At 39.8% G+C, this 19473-nt stretch overlaps 1 protein-coding gene across 1 annotated transcript; it reads right to left on the minus strand.

The window, feature by feature from the left end:
* Positions 1-3092: 3092 nt before the first annotated feature.
* On the minus strand, positions 3093-18031 carry nek10 (NIMA-related kinase 10). The gene is made up of 31 exons (XM_071532790.1): positions 17961-18031; positions 17799-17859; positions 17105-17238; positions 15560-15655; positions 15387-15471; positions 15232-15273; positions 15069-15147; positions 14901-14968; positions 14020-14099; positions 13859-13945; positions 12836-13060; positions 12543-12682; positions 11784-11845; positions 11565-11636; positions 11404-11468; positions 10950-11052; positions 10609-10737; positions 10011-10148; positions 9856-9901; positions 9542-9663; positions 9196-9298; positions 9024-9099; positions 8545-8674; positions 8293-8363; positions 7615-7822; positions 7355-7457; positions 5341-5441; positions 5036-5146; positions 4087-4189; positions 3485-3537; positions 3093-3152 (listed from the first exon to the last, which is right to left on the minus strand). Exons 1-31 carry the CDS (start codon positions 18029-18031, stop codon positions 3093-3095), a joined length of 3024 nt encoding a protein of 1007 aa, XP_071388891.1.
* Positions 18032-19473: the final 1442 nt, after the last annotated feature.

Consider the following 19473-nt stretch of genomic DNA (forward strand, 5'->3'; position numbering starts at 1 on the left):
CACATTGTGCAGGTTGCCACAGTATACACAGGTAGTTTCTTCAGCAGACCAGTGAACACTAGACTAGACACACAACACCTGCTCCCTTTTGAAGTAAAAGGATAAATCATGTTAAAGCAGCTTAAGTCAAGTCAAGTAATTAGCTATTTTATGTATAAAGACAATGACATCATTGGTCAAAAAAGAGGAATCAGCAGATACCAAGAGTTGACCATGTTTAGTTTTGACTCCCTGAGTCATTGGCTGAAATTCAACCTCGACTCTCAAGCTTCTTGAAGTTGAGGAATCGACTCTTCTGGGGTCGAACCTCCACCACTACATCTGTTTATCACCGAACCAGTGCAGATTACCCAGCATGCCTGCTTCCAGTTCATGATGGGCTTTTCTTTGCAGTACAGCAAAAGAGGGAACAATGTTAGTTTAACATGACAAATGATCACAACTGGAGCAAAAAGGCTTCCTCTTCATTAGATAATGTTTATTCAATATCAGCATACCACAGGTTGCTATTTCTTACTACAGATTATACTGACAAATCCATTTTGGATGAAAGTGCATCAGAAAGCTTCACCTGAGCTGCCCTCAGATCTGAGCGATATGAGAATGTACATTTACAGTGAATTACATCCATGTAATCTATATTTGATGTTCAATATATTTGAATGACAGTCACAGAATATACATTAAAGTGGTGCAAGTACAGCATAAAGTGAAAAAACAAGCATTCAACCTGGTTTTCACTTTCTGGCAAAGCCACAGTTAAATATTGTTCTACGTTTGAAAATCAATGTTCACAAAAAAGTAAGATTCAATTTTGGGTCAAGGTGAGGATCAGGTTTCTAATCAGCTTTTTAAGTGAAACACATGAGGAAACTGGGCTCTGCAGCTTGGCTCGCAGCCATTTGAAACATATGCTACGATGTGCAAACCTGCACTGAGGAGCCGAAACAGTCAAACCGCTGAATGGGTCCTGAGGATTTAAAGTGCTGGCTCAGAGAAACCTGAAAAAACAAAACACTCAGCTTCACACAAACGGGGCAGCAGAGTCCCACAGAGAAACGACCGGCATAGCTTTGCATTGTATCTGTTGTATAGTGGTTTGTGTCTGTGCGTATGCGTGTGTGTGTGTGTGTGTGTGTGTGTGTGCATGGTTGAGGTTAACTTATTCACTTCAAAATGATAATTGAAACTTCTTTTGTAGAAGGAGCCTTCTTAATTTCTTTGAAGGTTGGATACGAGCACTTTCTCGTGGCTCAAAGGTTTCCAGTTTTTGAATTTTGACTGGCTGAAGTGAATATGAATGGGCCTCAACCTAGGTGCATGCATATATTTAGTGTACAAATATGAAATCATCTTTGGAGATTTACAGTCATATCACATTTGTTCAAATAATTAAAGCCTGAGAACCATGGAGGAGTGTGGAGACATAGAAATACCAGCTGTGGAAACATTTTACAAAGGCCTTATCCCAGTGTAATAACCTGTTTATTAACATATGGAGAGGTATTTTAGGTGCACAATGATACTGTGTAAATATGTAAAACCTCCCTGATGTAAGTACATTTACGTACCAACAAATACATTTGTGCACTTATGTATATTTTAATTGATTTTCATTGATAATTCAGACAGTATCATCGTGTACTTACAATACCTCAGGCTAATGCAAAATGTTAATATACTGGAATAGACTGAGGTGTTACTCCAGCTGTCTCATTTCTTAACCCCAGAGCTGCTGCTGCTTTTCTTCAAGGCTTCCTCCTCGCTCCTAAAATCAACACAAAACACATATGAGATGATACATATCTGAACCACAGTCGGTAATTTTCAATTTAAAAAAACAAAAACAGAAAAGTCGTTTGCCACGTTTGATATAAAATCTTTTAACATTTACCACTACACAGGATCTGATGTAACTATCTGTTGTGCTATTTGGGTGCATGAGAAAACACAATGTTGTATCTACACTTTGGTTTAAACCTACTTCCAAGTTTGTGTCTCTGCAGACCGGAGACTTTGAGAGGGCGGGGTAATTGTCAATCATTTTTTAATTTGGTCAGTCAGAGGCTTACAATCCTCTGTCAATCAAAAACGAATTTCACCAATATGCCGCCTGAACCCACCTGAACCAGTTGTCAATTACTTTTTAATTTGGCTAATCATCTTTCTCATAGGAGAAAGGGAAGGTACTGGACATACTCAACTGCCTGCGCAATGGCAGAGATGAGCCAGGCTGAAAGTTTCGCTGTAGGACTGTTAATATGTCACTTTATTAAGTTTTAATATTTTTTCAGGCGACAACAACATTATGTCCAATCATTTATAACCTAATAGTCTGAACAATAGGCTTAGGGGACAGCTGACCCTCCGGCTTGAAACAGTAGCTCAGAAACCAACAATTATAGAAATGATTGAGAATGAGGGTGTGAACTGACACTGATCTGAGCATTTCTAGAGAAATGTCTAGAATTCATGAGATCCATTCCAAAACGAATATACAAATTTACTCTGACAAAATGATTGCTGGCATTAAAATAAAGCACATTCTGAGTTGCTGTGAAAGTTATGATTCTCATTAAGACCAATGCTTACAAAATAGTTATGATTTTGAAGATAGAATCAACTGAGCTTTTTTAAATACTGACTGTTCAACTTCAAGTAGCATTTTTATTACCAAGATGGATACTGTAGCTTCACTGTAGCTTTCGGCTAAAAAAAAGGGTGTAAATGATGTTTTTTCAAGTCAACTTGGGATCTCGGGGCTTCCGGAGACTTGGATTACGCCGGACAAGCTGTATGGAGCCATTTTATGGGTTTTTTTTCAGTTGTTTTTTTACGTTTTAAGACAAGTCCCCAGCAACTTCAGTTGTTTAGCAGAATGCTGTAACGCTGTTTTGCTGTGAAGCTCCAGGACTGTTTTGTGGACTAAGAAACTTCACCCGACTTTCCATCGGCATGGGGGTGAGTAGATAATGACTGAATTTTCATTTTTGGGTGAACTATTCCTTTAACACAACCGTGACCATAAAAAGAAAGCACAGTAAATGTCTGTTCACTGCTAGTCGGACTGGTGAAATGTTTAAAGTCCTGTGTCACCTGGTGTTTGTTGCTTTGTAGTAGCTGTTCTGCTCCAGCAGCTCCTCTATGATGCCCTGAAAAGGATCAGATATAGAGAGCATCACTTCACTGGGAGCAGACAGACATTCAGAAAATTTGTTCTAAAATTAGATATTAGATATCCACCACTTGCAAAAAAAAGTACAAATACACACATACATAGCCTTAAAACTGAAACAGATTATGCACATTTTAAAAGAGAGCAGGTAAGTTAAGTCCTTGATAATCAAAAAGATAACAAAACATTTTACTGACCACCTCTATATTTTAGAGATATGGAATAATCTGGTCGTGGTTTGTTTTCCAAAATGTTTATATAGCATTTTCGAACAGAACACTTGAACACCCCTTAATCAGAGAAACTGACCTGCATCTGTTCATAGGTGATGCCATCCTTGAGATTCCCATCACCTGTCATGTCTGTATGAGAGACAGTGGCAGAAAGTGTGAGGACTGGCTGCACATTTCTGGCATCAAAGTTCAAACGTCCAGACTACCGCTGCTCATGCTAACTACCCAGTTCTTCTTTTATTTACTCCAAACAAACCAGAAACTGCATCGCCTCCTGTAAGCCACAGGATTTTTTGCCAGGAAGGAAAGCAAAAGCAAATGTTGAAAAGCAAATGTAAAAGATTTCATTAACTGGCTATAGGTTGAATCATTATTATGTTCTAGCAGTTGACACTAGAGAGAAGCGAAATGTATGTATAGCATCATGAATGCCTCAATATGAGTTCAGTTGTATGGGTTAGAAGTATGATTTTTAGACTAAGAATGAAACCAAGTGCATCATGTGACTATGAAACCAAAGGACTGCCAACATTCGTGGTCGACTGCTCATGAACTCGTATGGAAACACACATTCTGGAGAGTGAAGACGTTCTCGCTGTGTGAAATACTGCAAAAGAGCCTCCAGTATTCTGTCTGTTGGTGTGTGTTACTTGGCGGACAGGGAAGTGGTGACTGTACCTGGTCTGTCAGCAGCAGAGTCGGCTGTGAAGGACTGGACCAGCGGCCACCAGTCTGAACTGGCTGAGTCTAACTCCATCAGCTCTGGAGAAGCCTGCAGGAGCTTCAGGGGAGAAGGAGGGGATTCTCATTTTGTTGATTTTCTCCAGCATGAAGCAAAACTATGCTGAGACTGCCTATGTGAGCAATTACCACCAGCCAAATATGGGTAAAATTTGTCTAATTGCTGATACAGTAAGTAATTTGACCAATGTCACGCTGCTTGTCAGGTATTTTTGAAGCCCATTGGAGATTAATTATAGCCAAACAGCCATTTTGATACATAGAAATCGACTGACTGATCGACGCTTGACTGGTAAAAATCTGGATTCAACATTCAGTTTCCTCCTTGGATAGGGGAGGACAGGGTAAAATGAACCACTTTTTGTGCTACTGCAACAAAATACACGTGTCTTTATTTGGAACAACTGCTTTGTATACTTAAGGTTGTTGGGCATCCATGGAAATTAAAACATTTTCTGCCGCTAATAACGTTTTAGAAGTACGACCCGTTAAAAAAAAAAGGTGCCTGAGGGAGAGTGGCACATTTTACCCTACATCTACCATTTTGACAAAGCCCTAAATGAATATATAATAAAGCCTCAAATGTATCTATGTACATTTAGAAACAAAAATCATGACATCTTTACCTTAATGACAAAATAACTTTAGATATATCAAAACTCACATTTTCCGACCTGGCTGTCTTACTACTTCTTCTCCATGTGTTCTCCTCCATCACAGATTCAGAGAAATGAATTACTCTTCCTAAAACTCTGATCACATGACTCATTTTATGTATGTCTGCCTAGATACAAGGGGCGGTTCATCTTACCCCCAGTCTCAACTTACCCCCTTTCTCCCCTAGATGCATTTTTGTCACCGAGAATTGCGAGCGAACTACACAAACCTTGCTGAGCTCCACCTTCAGGTCGTAGGGACTGCTCCCACACTGGAACAGGGACTTTTTGAATCTTTCAATGAGCCGTCGTTTGATGCCGTGGTGAGGAGCGGGTGGGAGCTGGAAATCAAACAAATATCAACACATTCAGAATCAAATATAATCACTGCCGTCTGACAAAAACCTCCTCCAAGTAAACTTTGTGTGAAGTATAAACATGCGATTCATAAAAGTTAGAGCCATGAGGTTTTTCCGTGACATCAGTGTTAAATTGGACTTTTACTACATCTAAGCAAAACTGTATAGAGTATTACCTGAGTGATGTATATGATTTTATGCAGCTGGACCAGGAGTCTCTGGATGGGATCATCAATCTGGCGAACCTTCTTCTGGGAGACACAGATTCCTGCTGACACTGAGGTAAAGGCAACACCATAAATCCTGCACAAGCTTAAAGGACTAGTTCACCCAAAAATGAAAATTCTGTCATCATCTACTCACCCTCATGCCAAATGAAACACAGGTGAAATTTGTTGGTCCATATAACACACAGGGAGGTTTCCAGCACAACTTGGTAGCAGCCTTCTCCAAAACAACTGAAGTCAATGGGGACCTGTTCTTTAGAGCTCCAAAACAAAAACAGCCAAACAATCACACTGTGAATAGAAAGACCTATACACCATTATTTGTTGCAAATCAATCAGCTGTAGTTAAGATTTGCGCTAAATTATGGTGTAAATATACTGTAGGTCTTTTTGGAACTCTGAAGAACTGGTCCCCACTGACTTCAGTTGTTTTGGAGAAAGCTGCTATGGAGTTGTGCTGGCATCCTCCCTGTGTGTTATATGGACAAACTTCACCTGTGTTTCAACTGGCATGAGGGTGAGTAGATGAGGACAGGATTTTCATTTTTGGGTGGACTGTTCCTTTAAGGATGTACAACGCTGCATACAGACTGACTGAAGCTAAACAAACAGGACAGACACACTTTTTAACCTTTCCAACTTTTTCAATATTGTATGTTCTATGTGTTTTTTTCATCTGTGGCCTGAGTGTTGAGCTGAAATACAATGCGATGAAGTTTTTTCTCAACTTGGTGGTGAGCTTTCAAAGCAGACAATGAAGTTAAGTATGCCAAGGACGTTCAAAAGGTACCTGGTCTGGGTTTCATCTTTGGAGCAGCATAATCACCTCTGAGAAGAAAGACAAGGGTGAAAAAGGTAGAGCAATAAATTGTATCTGAGAAGAATAAAATATTGGTTTTGTGTCTAGTTTTGTGCATGATTCCATAAACTTTTGCCTTGATCTACATAAAACTATGTTTTTATGTTACTAAATGGCAGTATAATATTTAAGAAATACAAACATTTTTTCCACAGATTTTAAGGCCAGAAATGCCACAGAAAATGAAAAGAATACCCATATTTAATTTGGCATGGTTGAGGCACTTTAAACAAAAGGTAATGTGAGGTTTTGACTTGCCCAGTGAGAATTTGATCAGGTGTAACGGAGGCGCTGGACTTTGATCCTTTGAACAAAACAAAAAAAAAGCCAAAGCCAATCTGACATGAAGCAGCATGCATACTAAAAGCTAAAAAGTTCTTAAACAATGCACTGTCAAAACTTAGTATATGAGAAAGTGGTTTAAATTAACTCCAAAATGTAATACTTTTTTTAATATCAAATAAGAGGTAAGTGTTGTTTTGCTACCGGCCTCATGATGAACATTCTAGCAGCTTTAATTGGCAGAGAACTGACCGTTGTGTTTTCTCATAGAGGCAGGAGTGATATTTTTGGTATTGGATGGGTCAACATCCTCATCTGAGGCATCATCTAAAAAAACACACACACACACACACACACACACACACACACACACACACACACATCATTAGTGCATGTTATCATTTTGGATTTTAATCTTCCCTGGTCTGTGTCTTACAGCAGTTGAACCCTGTACAGCAGTAATTCTCAACCTTTTTGATATCAAGGACCCCTCCGTTAGTACGCATTAGGGCCACGGACCCCCATTTGATGAGATTTTATCTCTCAGACCAAAAACTGAGAATATTTTTATTGTTAGATTCGATTTTGTCCAGAATTCCAAGACTATCTGTATTGTAGGTAGAGAGATAACAGAGAAGCTATGATCAAAACAGTCATTCTTCTACATTCTCTAATTGTGTTAACTTATTGTAAATAAAATAATGCTGAAGTTTAACAATTCATCAATTTGCTGGGGACCCCCTGGAACCCCCTCAAGGACCCCTGGTGGTCCCCGGACCCCATGTTGAGAACCACTGCTGTACAGTACTTGGACAGATTCACCTTGACTGATATTCTGCTCGATGTGGTTTGAGCTGCAGGCGACAGAAGAGAGCGGAGGCGGGGATTCAGTCTTCATTGTGGATTTCTCTTGGTCTTGAAGAATCTGCAAGCAGTGCAGCACATTATTAAATCTAATAAATTATTCTGGGGAGAATTAACTATTGCAAGAATTACACCAATCCTCAGTTATCTTTTCATAATCTTAATCATCCAAATGAAACCTTTGAGATACCCTCTCTGATTTTCTACACCTAAATCACCTGAGGCGTGTTTGAGTGACAGCAGCTCATCCCGCTTTTGTGCCTCTCCAGGAAGTACTTCTGCGCCCGTTTCCTGTCTCTCTCGGCTCTTCTCTCCAGTGCATGCTGGGAAGTGTAGAGGCCGTCCATCAGCCTCATCATGATGTCAGAGATCCTGGAGCTGACGGCCACGATGTCTGGCCGCAGGTCTGCGTCTGGACTCAGGCACCTGACACGACATCCCAGAATAGAATAGGGTAGAATACAAGTATGATATAAAGTGAATACATTAAAACCATGAATGAGTACATTAAATGAACTCCAACAAATATTGAATAATAATAATAACAGAAAAAAGACAATAAGAAACCGTGAATACAGGACACAATTAACTTTGAAAAAACACTTTGATTTTGCTAGCCTAATCTCTTCAGACAAGTCATTCCAAAGTCTAGGAAAGTAAGCAGCCAATGCATCATCACCCTGTGAGTTTAAAATCAATATAAAAAGCCATATATCACCAATGAATCAGAATGATTCCCAGTGAAGTGAATTAACAGTGAGGAAATGGTCCAACAAGTTTTGCTTATAAGCACTTTTTTACAGCTCATGGAAATGCTTTTAACACAAGTAGGCCCTTAAGTGCAAGTGCAGTGCATTTTATCATTAATAGCATTCATTTCAATGCAACCATCTCACCATTTGATCATGTCTGTGACTCTCTCTGAGAACGCTCCTTCTTCAACCGGCTCATAGACGGCCTCCACTATCTACCAGCACATGAGAAAGGTTTCATAGAGATCAATATCTGACAACAGTAAGGAGCTTAGTGGAGAAATCAGAGATGCATTCAAAGTTGGGAACAAAATGTGAATAATGTGTGTGTGTGTGTGTGTGTGTGTGTGTGTGTGTGTGTGTGTGTGTGTGTGTTTGTGTGTGTGTGTGTCCTACCTTGCTGGCCAGGGACAGCATGTTACTGCTGTAGAACGGAGGCTGTAAAGTGGCCATCTGGTAGAGGATACATCCTAAAGCCCAGATGTCAGCCTTCTCTCCGTACGGCTCATTTTTCACCACTTCTGGACTAACACACACACACACACACACACACACACACACACACATAACACACACACATGGATGCACACAATTTATTAAAAACACTGTGTCTCGCTACATACTGTCAGTATCTTGAAACAAGTCAGAATAAGGCAGATCACTGCACTGCTATCAAGAAAATTACACTTGATTTGCATTGGAAACAAGAGAAATTATCTAACCCCATTGGCTGATTTCTTCACTTGTTTTAAGAAAATTCAGATTTTAGGACTCAATGATAGACTAAATAACCTTAAGATGGAGATTTTCAAACACCAGCTGTGCCACACTTGCCTTCATTTAGATGCAATTAGATACAGAATCAATTTCCTCACCAGGAGTAAAGGATGGTGCCGACCACTGACATTAACTTGCTGTTCTCCTGCTTCTGTTTAGCTAGCCCAAAGTCAGCTGGAGATAGCAGAAAGGCGCAGGTTACACTTTTACAATAACAAAAGACAGGAAGAGTGATATACTGTGAAAAGCAGTAACTTCTGCCAGACTCACTGATAGTGACGTTGTCCTTCTCCCCCATCATGATGTTGTTGGGTGTGAGGTCCCGGTGGACGATTCTCTTCTCCTTGTGCAGGTATCTTAATGCCAGACACATCTGAGGAAGTTTGGAGGATGAGGATAAAAAAGGACTTTTGATGGATTCAAATTTTTCCATTCAGCCAAAATGTCTCACGTACAGCTGTGCACTTTTTACAGGGAATCAGCCCCCTGAAGTCCACAGAAAAAAGGTTAAACTTTATTTGGATGGTCCAACACCACAAGCAACCAATACTAAGGCAAGTACAATGGTCAAAGCTCCTGTGCTCAGACACTAGGAGATAATTGTAGGCGTTGTCACCTGTATGAATATGTTCCAGATTCTGTCTTCAGTGAACTGCTGCTGTTTCTCCCTCAGAGAGCTGAAGTGGTCAGCCAGCGGCACTCCCTCGATCAGCTCCATCACAATGTACAGCCTGTCGCCTGAAATGGACCATACTGTTCAGAGAAATCTCAACTTTGATATTTGCTGCATTATATTTGCTACTATAGTTGGGGCGGGTGCAGTGAACTGGGGGGCATAGATTTTTTTCTCTTCTTGCAAAGTTAACCAAAAGTTAGCCCACATTAACATAAATCAAGTTGAATCCTGAACCTTGAAACAGTATTCCTCACCTTCCAAAAATGTCTTGTAATATTTAACAATGTTTGGATGTGTCATCTACAGGAACAGAACAAAACAACAAATCAACTACACAATATATGGTGTTGTATGGTCAGAGAACAGATTACTAAAAGGAATTAGAATGAGTAAATTTTTAGCTTTGCACCTGTTCTTTGATGATGGTGAGCTCAGAGATGATCTTCTCCACATTGATGTCTCTGGACTTCTTGTCTTTACCAAAGACCGGGTTGTGGAGGTTCACCTCCTTCAGAGCCAGGAGGTTCTGGCCACTCTGCTTACGGACCTGTCAGTGTCGCCAAAGATGGACAGCCAAAATCACCAAGACCAAAAAATATAGCATTGAAATTATAGGGGTAATAGTTGAAAAGTATCAAGCGGAAAGTGCTAAGAAATGGTGTATGTGTTTAGGGGGTTCTTTTCAGATGCAAAGGGATCCAGTGTGCACCTTAAGGTTCCACCTCAAGAAAGTGTCCCTAAATACTAAATAGTTACTGGAAGAACCACCATGTGTTAGCAATTTGTGGAAACACCATCGCTTTTTATGAAGGAGTTCTCCAAGGAACCTTCTTGGGCTCCCCTATGGTTGCAATCTGAGGAACCCCTACAGGCTCCTTCAAGAAGCCCTTTCACTTTATTGAGCATAGGACAGTGTGAATGAAATGAGATCATGAAGAAGTAAAGGTGGTCACCCCAAACAACATCATTGACTATGAATGCTGTCAGTTTGAGGAACTTCACCGCACCTTGAAGACGCTTCCGAAGGCCCCGGTGCCCAGATGGTCCAGTATGGAGTAACCGCTGATGACTCTGAGAGGAGGGCGGTTCTGGTCCACAGCCTCGATGTTCTCTCTCAGGCCGTCCAGTTCCTCTTCCTGCAATACAAAACACACAGCACACCATCAGTTTGTAGGGTAGAAATATCTCTTCGTTAGCTTATGGTGCATTTTACTTTGCAATCAAGGTTTCAGTCCCATTGCAAGGTTTTTCGATCGCAAAACACAAAACACAGTAATAATTCTAATTATTTTCCAGCCCAAAACCAGCTGAATAAACAGCTGAATCCATTCTGAATCTGTTTTCTTACAGTGTAGAGTGAGACTTTGGTTTGCAGTCCTTCATAGGCAGCGAGGTCTCGCACATAATGGCCAACGTCAATAAACAACTCAAATAGGTCTGTGGGAAAGAGCCTGAAATGGAAAGAAGAAGATTACACAACGGCACTGGAGTGCATTGGATTAGATTTATTCCAAAATAGATATCATAACATAAGAAAAAGTGACATCTACTGTTATAAAATGCTTGACTGAGCCAAATTAAAACAATTTATGGTACATTTTGAAAAATAATGGATAACTTAACTCATTGGCTGACAAAATTATGACACTTTTACACCTGGAACATTTTTATTTAAGAGATACTGAATGATGAACTTAAGGTAATAAATGATTTTTTCCCTAAAATGTGTATGTAGCCTTTTAAAACTGAACTCTTATTTTATAGTAACGTTTATAGTAACATTAACTCTGTAACAACAGCACCTCTTAAACAGATGTCTGTTTCTTTCCACGCTGAAGAGAAATCGGAGAGTCCTGAATGCATAGCACTGCCAACAAATCAATACACAAATATCTTACATTTTGGTCTTTAAAACATCAACAAGTAGATTATAATGTGATAATGAATATGTAGTGCCTTATACCTGTAAAGAAATAGCCTTTGGTCCAGTGCTTTGTGGCAGAATCAGCTTTGCAATCACATATATCCCATTTTCCTGAGAAAATTAGAAAACATTGTCTAATTTGACAGAATTTTCAAAATATTTTATGTATTATTTTTATATAAAGGTGGAGTGTGCACATATTCCTCTCCATCCTCTCAGCTGTCCACAGCTGCACTTTTAATAGGGAGATTTCCTTACCTGCACCACATGGTGAGCAGAAGTGTCATCCAAAATAAGCTCAGTCAGAGCTGTGCAGCAGGCTGGGAAAGGAGATAAAGGGGAATAGCACTTGACTTACGAACTCATACTTTCATACGTAATTGTCATGGTCTTGGACAGTCCAATCAACAGTTGCGATTGGACTGAGTTTATTTCATAGAAGAGTTATCAAACATACAGAACCATAAAATGTACAAGCATCCCCCCTAACTCCCCAGAATGCTCTCTGACTGTCACCTTTACCATTTTTCACAATTCATTCTCCATTAGACAGCTAGCTTATGATTTTCTTGATGACTTGATCGCCTTAGTTGTCTGGATTCTGGCTTTGGGAAAAAGCTGCTCATGTGCACAAATACTGACTGGAATATTTCAGCGTAACAAATTATTTTTTTGGGCCCATTGGGCACAGTGGCTCGTAAATACCAAACTTCACTGGCTACTTGCGCTTGTTTATCAGCAAACAAGACATTTATAGTAGAATAGTCTCCAAATGATGGCTGGTTACTTGCCAAAGTGGCTGGTAGAGTAGACAGACTGACCAGCTACAGGCGAAATTTACCAGCATTCAGTAACATTTTGCTGACAGGTTTTAATTTCACACTCTGGACTGTCCTTGACCATTGGAATAACATAAGAATTATTCAACTGAGTGAAGAATACATGAAGCCCCTTTAGGAAACCCTCAACAAAATCCAGTATTTATAGACAGTACATGATAAGTTGTATCCCTCCTACCTGACTGCAGGGCCACAGTGTTGTCCTGCTCCTCCTGCGGGCTGAGCTCCTGTCTGATGTGCTCTCTCTGGATGCGACCGGCTGCGTTGGCGCTGGAGAGAGCCTCGATGGACGAGCGGTCAGAGACGTACTGCCTGTCACTGCAACAGACAACAGACAACTTAAAAAGGGGCTTTAAGTCATCTATAGTCTTTATTGAGCGCTATCAGCGACCAGTAGGAATTACAACAACATCCATAGAACTTATCTCCTCCTAAATGAAGTCTCCGGAAGTATTACACTGTCTCACCGACCTGCTGAGCAGCCGGAGCAGCTGCTGCACGCCGCCCCAGCTCCGGATCTCCGTCCTGGTGTCTGGCTCCTCACACAGCTGGACCAGCACCCAGGCCACGCTCCACAGCAGCTTCAGGTGGCGGCCGTGCAGCAGGCTCAGCAGCACCGGCAGCCCCTCCAGCTCCCGCACCTGGTCCCTCACCTGCCGCACCGGGGACAGGAGCCGCAGCAGCTCCGCACTCATCCTGCGGGAGGAGATAAGGCCTACTGATGTTGCTGGTCACCAATAGAGGTTGATAAAGGTTATACGATACTTATTGCCCTTTTAACTAACTAACTCAAAATGACAAGACGAGAGATCTGGACTGGATTCAACTACTGTTTCTTTACTGAATCAAATTTGACAAGCATACATTTGTGATGTACTTTTTTGTGTAGTTTTGCATTTTGTGTCTTGTGTGTTCTTTTTTGTATAACTTTGTATGCTGTTTTTACTCTGTACTGTTTGTTATTGTGCTGTTTCTACAGCACAATAACAAACTACAGATGTAATGACTACAGATGTGAATTAGCTTGCAGCTATAATCTGGTGCGGTGCATCAAATGGTGACATTTATGTTTGAACTGTACATTGTCCCTTTTAAATAAATAAAAAAATAAATGAATAAATTAACTGTTACATTAACATATGTAAAAAAAAAATACACTAAAAAAACAAAAAAAGGCACAGTGTTCACCCACTTAACTTCTTTCTCTTAAGATTTTCTTTTCTCTTAAGGCATCATGGGTTATTTCTGATCTACAAATAATTGTGCTTTCCCACACATATATTTCCTTTCCTATCACTAATAAAATGTAACTACTTTTTAACCCTTAACATGAACTGTTAATTATGAACGTTTATCAAAGAAATCTTGTCTCTTTCCTACCTTTTACTCACCACATCTGTTTTTTATATTTGGTCATTGCAGTAGCATAATGGGACTTGCCAGGAAAATAGAATATGAAGGACACCAATGAGAACAGCTGAAGTGGTCACTAACCTCTTTGATAACAAGTCATATTCTTGCAGTATTACAAGTAGGTTCTCCACTATCGGCAGCTCCCCAATCTTCTCCCTGCATTCTGGGCTAAAAGGAAGAAATTCTTTGCAACAGATGAACTCATAAATGCATTTGATGCCTCCAGTAAAGCATTAGTCTACCTCTCAGCCAGTGTGGTGAGCGCCAGCAGGGCTCCCAGTAACACACTGCTGTCTGTTGTTGACAGGAGCTTCACCAGAGTCTGGAAATTAATGAAAGAAAACTATATATTATATATTTCATTAGTCAGAAACATTTTTCTCCTCCATGTGCTATAAATATACGGGAATTTGTCATGGTGACATTACTGCAGAGACACTTTGACAACACACTGATTTTCACAGTACACACTGACCCACATGCTACAAGGACAGCATGACCTCATATACAAGATGTACTGTGGGCAGTAGACAATATATATCACTCTGCACCAGGGCTGGGTTACTTTAAAATGTATTCCATACAAGTTACATCATCAAATCATTGTAACCAGCAACATAATCCAAGGGATTATCCAAATAATGTGCTTCAATAATGTGTTCTGATTACTATTTGAGATATAAAGGTGATTCATGATTTCTTGTTTGTATTACACAATAGCTGTTGCAAACAAATACAAAACACCTGCTCTGAACTTTAAAAAAAACCTTAAAAAAATACCACCGTCACCAAAAATACTAAAACTAGAACTGAAACTGAATTAAAACTAAATATATATATATATATATATATATATATATATATATATATATGTTAAAAAAGTGACCAAAACTACACTGAAAAAAGAAACAAAAATAAGACCTAAAGAAAATTCCTAAAATATAATAGCCCAGCTCCACACACATACATTCAACACTGTATGTGAGTTACTGACAGTCCAATGCAGCATCAGGGACTTAGAGAAAGGACCAAAATATTCCTCCGTTCCTCCTCCAGCTCAGACATTGACCTCATTTGAAACACAAACACTGGGAGGAAAACCTCATGATGAGTCGTCACTGACCCTGTGAGCTCCACTCTGGATGACCCAGCCCCTCTGATCCTCCATGGCCGACAGCTTCTGAAACATGTCTGTAAAAGCGATTAACAAACCCAGCGGTGATAAGCGAAGCACACGGGACACAAGATATCAGTGCTTCTCTCCGATACTGCCTGAGATTAGGCTACTCACAGGTCGCTGTGACCAGCTTCTGCATGGCAAACGGCTGTTCTCCACAAGCTATGTACGTGGCAGTGACAGACTCCATATACTAAAGCAGGAATAGAGCAGGGATGAAGATAAAGTGAGAGAAATGTAGACAATACACAAATGTATACATGTGAAAAAACCTTACCCTGGCAAGTAAATCGACTCCTTGGAGTTGATGGAAAATTATCTAAAAGAGGCAGCAGATAAAAGTCACAGTTAATGTTTTTAATCTTCTGGTGCACTGATAAATATGAAAACTAGCATGCAACAAGAGAACTGAAAGGGTTTGTCAAGTTGGACCTGATGCTGGGGATCTCTGATCAATAATCGTAGGCAGATCAGGACTCTGAGGGCAGATTCAGGCGGTGCATGGTGAATCCATTCACTACAGGAGGAATAAATACAACTCAGTGTGATGTAAGCCTTTAGTGTGACATGAGCAGAAATGTTATCCAGGATGTTTTCGTGTTTACCTGCAGAGTCGGTTCTTGACCAGAGAAGTGAGGATGCCGGAGAAGAGCTTCTGCAGTGGGTGGCTGCTGAAACACCTCTGGTTTCTGTATGTTACACTGAAAAATGGAAGTATCTATCATGAGTTTGATGGCAAAACAGACTGTATTTGATTATATAAAGGGATAATTCACCCAATAATGAAAATTCAGTCATAAATTCATAGGACCATCGAACACACACGCGGTGTACGCTGATAACTTAGTTGTCCTGTCTCCTTATAGTGCTGGCTTACAGCAAGTGCTCAGAGTCTGCTCAAGTTATGGTGTGCAGTATGACATTAAATTTAACTCTGAAAAGAGTGTTGTCATGATTGTTAAAACCAAGGAGGATCCGAAGCAAAATTTTCCTACATTCTTTATGGCAGACCAAGCGCTAAATGTGGTGAACAAAGTAAGATATCTGGGTCATATCATCAGGAATGATTTATGTGATGATGACTGTGCAGCGCCAGTGTTGCAAACTGTATGCACAAGCCAATATGCTGGCACGCAAATTTCATGTGTGTACAGATGATGTTAAAACAGCTCTTTTTAAAGCCTACTGTACTCCACTCTATACAGCCCATCTGTGGTGCAGTTATAGTAAAGCAAAAATGAGAAAGCTTCAGGTGGCATTTAATGATGCATTCAGAATCTTGCTTAAGCTCCCAAGATGGACAAGTGCAAGTTATATATGTTTGTGACTAGCAATGTTCCCACCTTTCATGCTGTGTTGAGGAATTTCATGTATAAATGTATGTGTCGGCTAATTGATTCAAAAAATGTAATCATAATGGCTTTAGCTGAGCCTACACAAAGTGACACAAGGTATTCCTCTTGTTTTTGGAAACATTGGAACAAATGTCTGTATGTGTTTTAATCACTTGTGCACTTGTGAACTGCCATGATCTCATACATATTTCTGTGCTGTTTTGTCCTCGTATTGTACTTTTTATTTTTCTTTCTTTGCTGATATGGATGTGTCTGAAATAAAGTTAAATTGAATTGACACAGCAAACTATTGAACTATTGACGTTATTGTTACTCTATCTACAACTCCAAAAAACAGCTGAAAATGTCTATCAAATTTCTCCCAACAATTGCATTCCGGGTCCAAAAGTCCTATATTTACCCCATTATTTTCTATATTTTCCACACTGACAATGCTATGTGTTGTGTGGACATACCGTGCTCTGGAGGAAGACTCTGCTTGCTATAGGAAGTGAGGAAAATATAAGACTTTTGCCCCTACAGTGCAGTCATTTGGCTCCAAAACACTTTGATTATGCTGCATACGCTGTTTGGAGAAATTTGACAGATATTATAGGGTTTTTTGGAGCTGTAAAAATATGTCCCAGTTAACTTAAATAGTTATAATAGTTAATAGGCTGAGATAGAAATACATGGGATAACTCACTGTGTGTTTGGTGGTCCTACCAGCTCATATAAGGGGGGAACAGATAACCCTAAAGACTGAATTTTCACTGAGCTATTCCTTTAAGATCACAAATCCCTGGGAAGACAGACCTGAATTTTTCCAGCTCAGAAGCTTCGGTGGTGATGTCGCTCTCACTCCTACATGAGCCGGCTTCATTTTGATGATGCGGGCCTTGGGATCTGGCTCCACTGCTTCGGGCTTTACTGTGACTCAATGCTGCCACCTGGAACACAGCAAGTCTCTCTTACTGTACACACAAACCTTGATGAAATATGAGCTGGTTTGTATCTGTATGAAAAAAGGCCAGACACATTGCCTCAGAGCGGTGTCACATGCTGTCTTTTTAACTATAGATCATTTTCACACTGCACTAGGTCCCAAGACTATTTGGTCCTCGAAAATCATCACGTTCGTACTGAAATTGGGAAACTGGCTTTTAAATACTCTGCTCCACACAAGTGGAACAACCTGCAGGAACTTGCAAAATTAGACAAGCTAATCCCTTTTAATCAATTTAAATCTCTTTTGACTGACATAGAGCAGTGTGAATGCATGTGTTTTCGTTGAATTGATGTTTTTATTTGTGTGCTTTTATTGTTTTTATATGTACTTTTATTGTTTTTATTGTTCTTATATATGATTTGTTGTTGATACTGTAACTTGCGTGTGTGATTTTATTGTTTTTATATGTACTGTAATCAGGGCATCCTTGACCATCCTTGACCGTCCATGACCTGTTTAAATAAAGGTTATAATAATAATAATAATAATGATGCTGTTCACCTCTTGTCTCGGGGCAGTTTTGGCAAGCAAGGACAGAAGTCTCCTGAGATCATGGGATGCCCTGGAAAATATCAGTTAATATGATCTTGGTCAGGGAAATTCACGTGAAAATGTGAAACAATCTATTAAAAAATATGTGGGGGGGGAAATTGGCCAGCTTACTTGCTATTGATTCCTGTAGATTTCAGGGACAGCTTTTCTCCTTGTCTCAATTTTTTAACTGGGTTGGGCATTTTCAACAGTCCCCTCTGCTTCCATGAGTAACCTGTGGTTCAGCTTGAGATGACATCCATGACATTCACCCAGTCTAGACATTTAAAAAGCCCTACAGAGAAGGAGACAGAAACTCTGCGATAAAAGGGTTAGCTTAATAGGCTACTGTTTTGTTTTGGCTGGAAGAAACAGTCAAGCTGGCCTGTTCTGACAGGTGAGCTGCGGTTGAAAAGGTGAATACGATGAAAAAAGAAGACACAGACAAGCCCAGAAGTCTCTTACCCTTCCCACAGCACAGCAAACTAGCAGAATACAGTATATTTGGATTCCTAAAGTCGCGTTATGTACGTTGCTTCATTAGATATCCTCAGTCAGGGATATAGGCTAACATAGTTTAGTCCTGATACAGCAGACAAATGAGAAAAGACAATACTCAAAATTCTTCTCTTTTCAACCAATCCAAGTGAGCAGTGTTAACGAGTCCTGGTCACCATGGATACAGCAGACGCTCTTCGCATTCCGTCACCAGAGAATTCTGACATTGGGAAGTCGTCGGTTTGCTCAGGATCACCAGCAGATGGAGAAGCGCTGTAAAGTAATGCTATATTCTAGTCAAGGTAAGATTGGAAATAACATGCTGTATATCATACAACTATTTATTATTTTTGGAAAATTCCATATTCATAAGAAAAAATGGCCAGGAACCAAGCCAACTTTCCTGCACTTTATTAATGAATTTAAACAATATAGCACAATTTTATCTAATGTTAAAAACAAAAAGGCTAATAACATAAACTCTGGCGTTGTAAAATGTAAAATGTGTTTTTTGTTTGTTATTATTATTGGGTTTTTTTTTAATTATCTTTGTCTCTATTGTCTATGTATCTGTTTGTACCTTTGTATATGAACTTGTGTACAATAAAGCAAGTGAAACAAAAAATAGAAGCACTGTAAATGAAGCTAACAAAAACAAAATGTAAAATGGGTGTAGGCAGAGTGAATCTTAAGTTTCTGCCAAATGGACTTATGTGAAGTGACCATGGCCCTACAATTACTTTATTAAAATGAATGATGGTGTTAACATTATTAGATATATACAAACAGTAGTCGCACATGTTCAGCAAGAAAATTGTTTCACCTGAAAAGAGCAATGTGAATAGTCTTGCTAGAATTAAGTGGTTGTCGCGAGAACCTATCAAGACTGAAAAAAATTACATGGTATCGCGAGGCTACTCTCTGCGCTCCCTTTTACGATTCACGTCGGATTTACGCCTGTCTTTTGACGTACTTTCAGTGTGCAGAAGCGGCATGACGTGCACCACATTGCGTATCTCCAGCAAGTAGTAAGAAGGGGAATGTCGGGTTGTGAATGATCGGTTTTTGAGGCGGCAGGGAAAGGCAACGTTATGGGTGAGACTACTGTATTCCGCTACTGTCACTATATATTCAGAAAACAGTGTTG

Source organism: Centroberyx affinis, unplaced genomic scaffold (assembly GCF_046629955.1).
Source record: "Centroberyx affinis isolate AG114_WGS23_722 - 3 ecotype Tasmania unplaced genomic scaffold, CSIRO-AGI_Caff_v1 ptg002249l_1, whole genome shotgun sequence".
In the NCBI taxonomy this organism is placed as follows: Eukaryota; Metazoa; Chordata; class Actinopteri; order Beryciformes; family Berycidae; genus Centroberyx; species Centroberyx affinis.

Coding starts and splice junctions, on each gene's coding strand:
- nek10 (XM_071532790.1), bottom strand. CDS start 18,031: ATGCCCAACCCAGTTAAAAAATTGAGACAAGGAGAAAAGCTGTCCCTG. Junction 11,053..11,403: donor AACAGACATCTGTTTAAGAG/GTGCTGTTGTTA, acceptor TTTCCATTTCAG/GCTCTTTCCCACAGACCTAT. Junction 8,364..8,544: donor TGCTGTCCCTGGCCAGCAAG/GTAGGACACACA, acceptor ATGTGCTGGTAG/ATAGTGGAGGCCGTCTATGA.